Source organism: Octopus bimaculoides, unplaced genomic scaffold (genome assembly GCF_001194135.2).
Source record: "Octopus bimaculoides isolate UCB-OBI-ISO-001 unplaced genomic scaffold, ASM119413v2 Scaffold_293253, whole genome shotgun sequence".
Taxonomy (NCBI): domain Eukaryota; kingdom Metazoa; phylum Mollusca; class Cephalopoda; order Octopoda; family Octopodidae; genus Octopus; species Octopus bimaculoides.
In genome coordinates, this window is record NW_026419143.1 from 1 (window position 1) to 718 (window position 718).

General features: G+C 38.7%; 1 protein-coding gene across 1 annotated transcript; it reads right to left on the bottom strand.

The window, feature by feature from the left end:
* Positions 1–5: 5 nt before the first annotated feature.
* Positions 6–713, bottom strand: LOC106867079 (mitogen-activated protein kinase 11; the record flags this gene model as incomplete). The annotated part of the gene is made up of 1 exon (XM_014934335.2): positions 6–713. A coding segment is annotated over one exon (708 nt), but the record flags the coding sequence as incomplete, so codon positions are not given.
* Positions 714–718: the final 5 nt, after the last annotated feature.

Sequence of the window (718 nt, forward strand, 5' to 3'; positions counted from 1 at the left end):
TGTTTCATTGCCTCATCCACAGAGATTCGGTTATCTACATCTAAATTAAATATCTGATCCAAAAGATTAAGTGTCTCTTCATCTGTGGTATTAAAAAAAGTTGAAAAATCCTGTTTTACAAAAGTACCATATTGTTTTATCATAGCAACAGCTTCTTCACAAGTAAATTTCTTTAGCATTTCATAATCCGGTGTTCCGACTAGACATAATATCTGCTTTACCTGATCGTTGAAATTTTGCCCTCGTATCACAGCTCGTTTTGTTAACATTTCACCCAGGATACAACCCACAGACCACACATCTGCTGTTTGATTGTATTTTTCCCAGTTCAGGATTATTTCTGGTGCTCGGTACCATCGGGTTTGCACATAACCCGTCATTTTAAGACTGACCTGTCGGGCCAGGCCAAAATCCATAATTTTGATGCAATTATCAGCAGTAACACCGATGTTGCTGGGTTTTAAGTCACGGTGGATGACCCCAGCTGAATGAATATAATAAAGTCCGCAGAATATTTGGTAGACCAAGGACCTGATGAGGGGTAACCCCATCTCCTCGCTTTCCAACATCATTTTCAAATCTCTCGGATAGAATGTGGAAACAAGGTAGAGATTATCCAGATCGTTTTTACATATTGCTGTTGTAAATATATCGACCAGATCGATGACATTTTTGTGTTTCATGTGCTTTAGCAAACATACTTCGCGGTATGTACGTT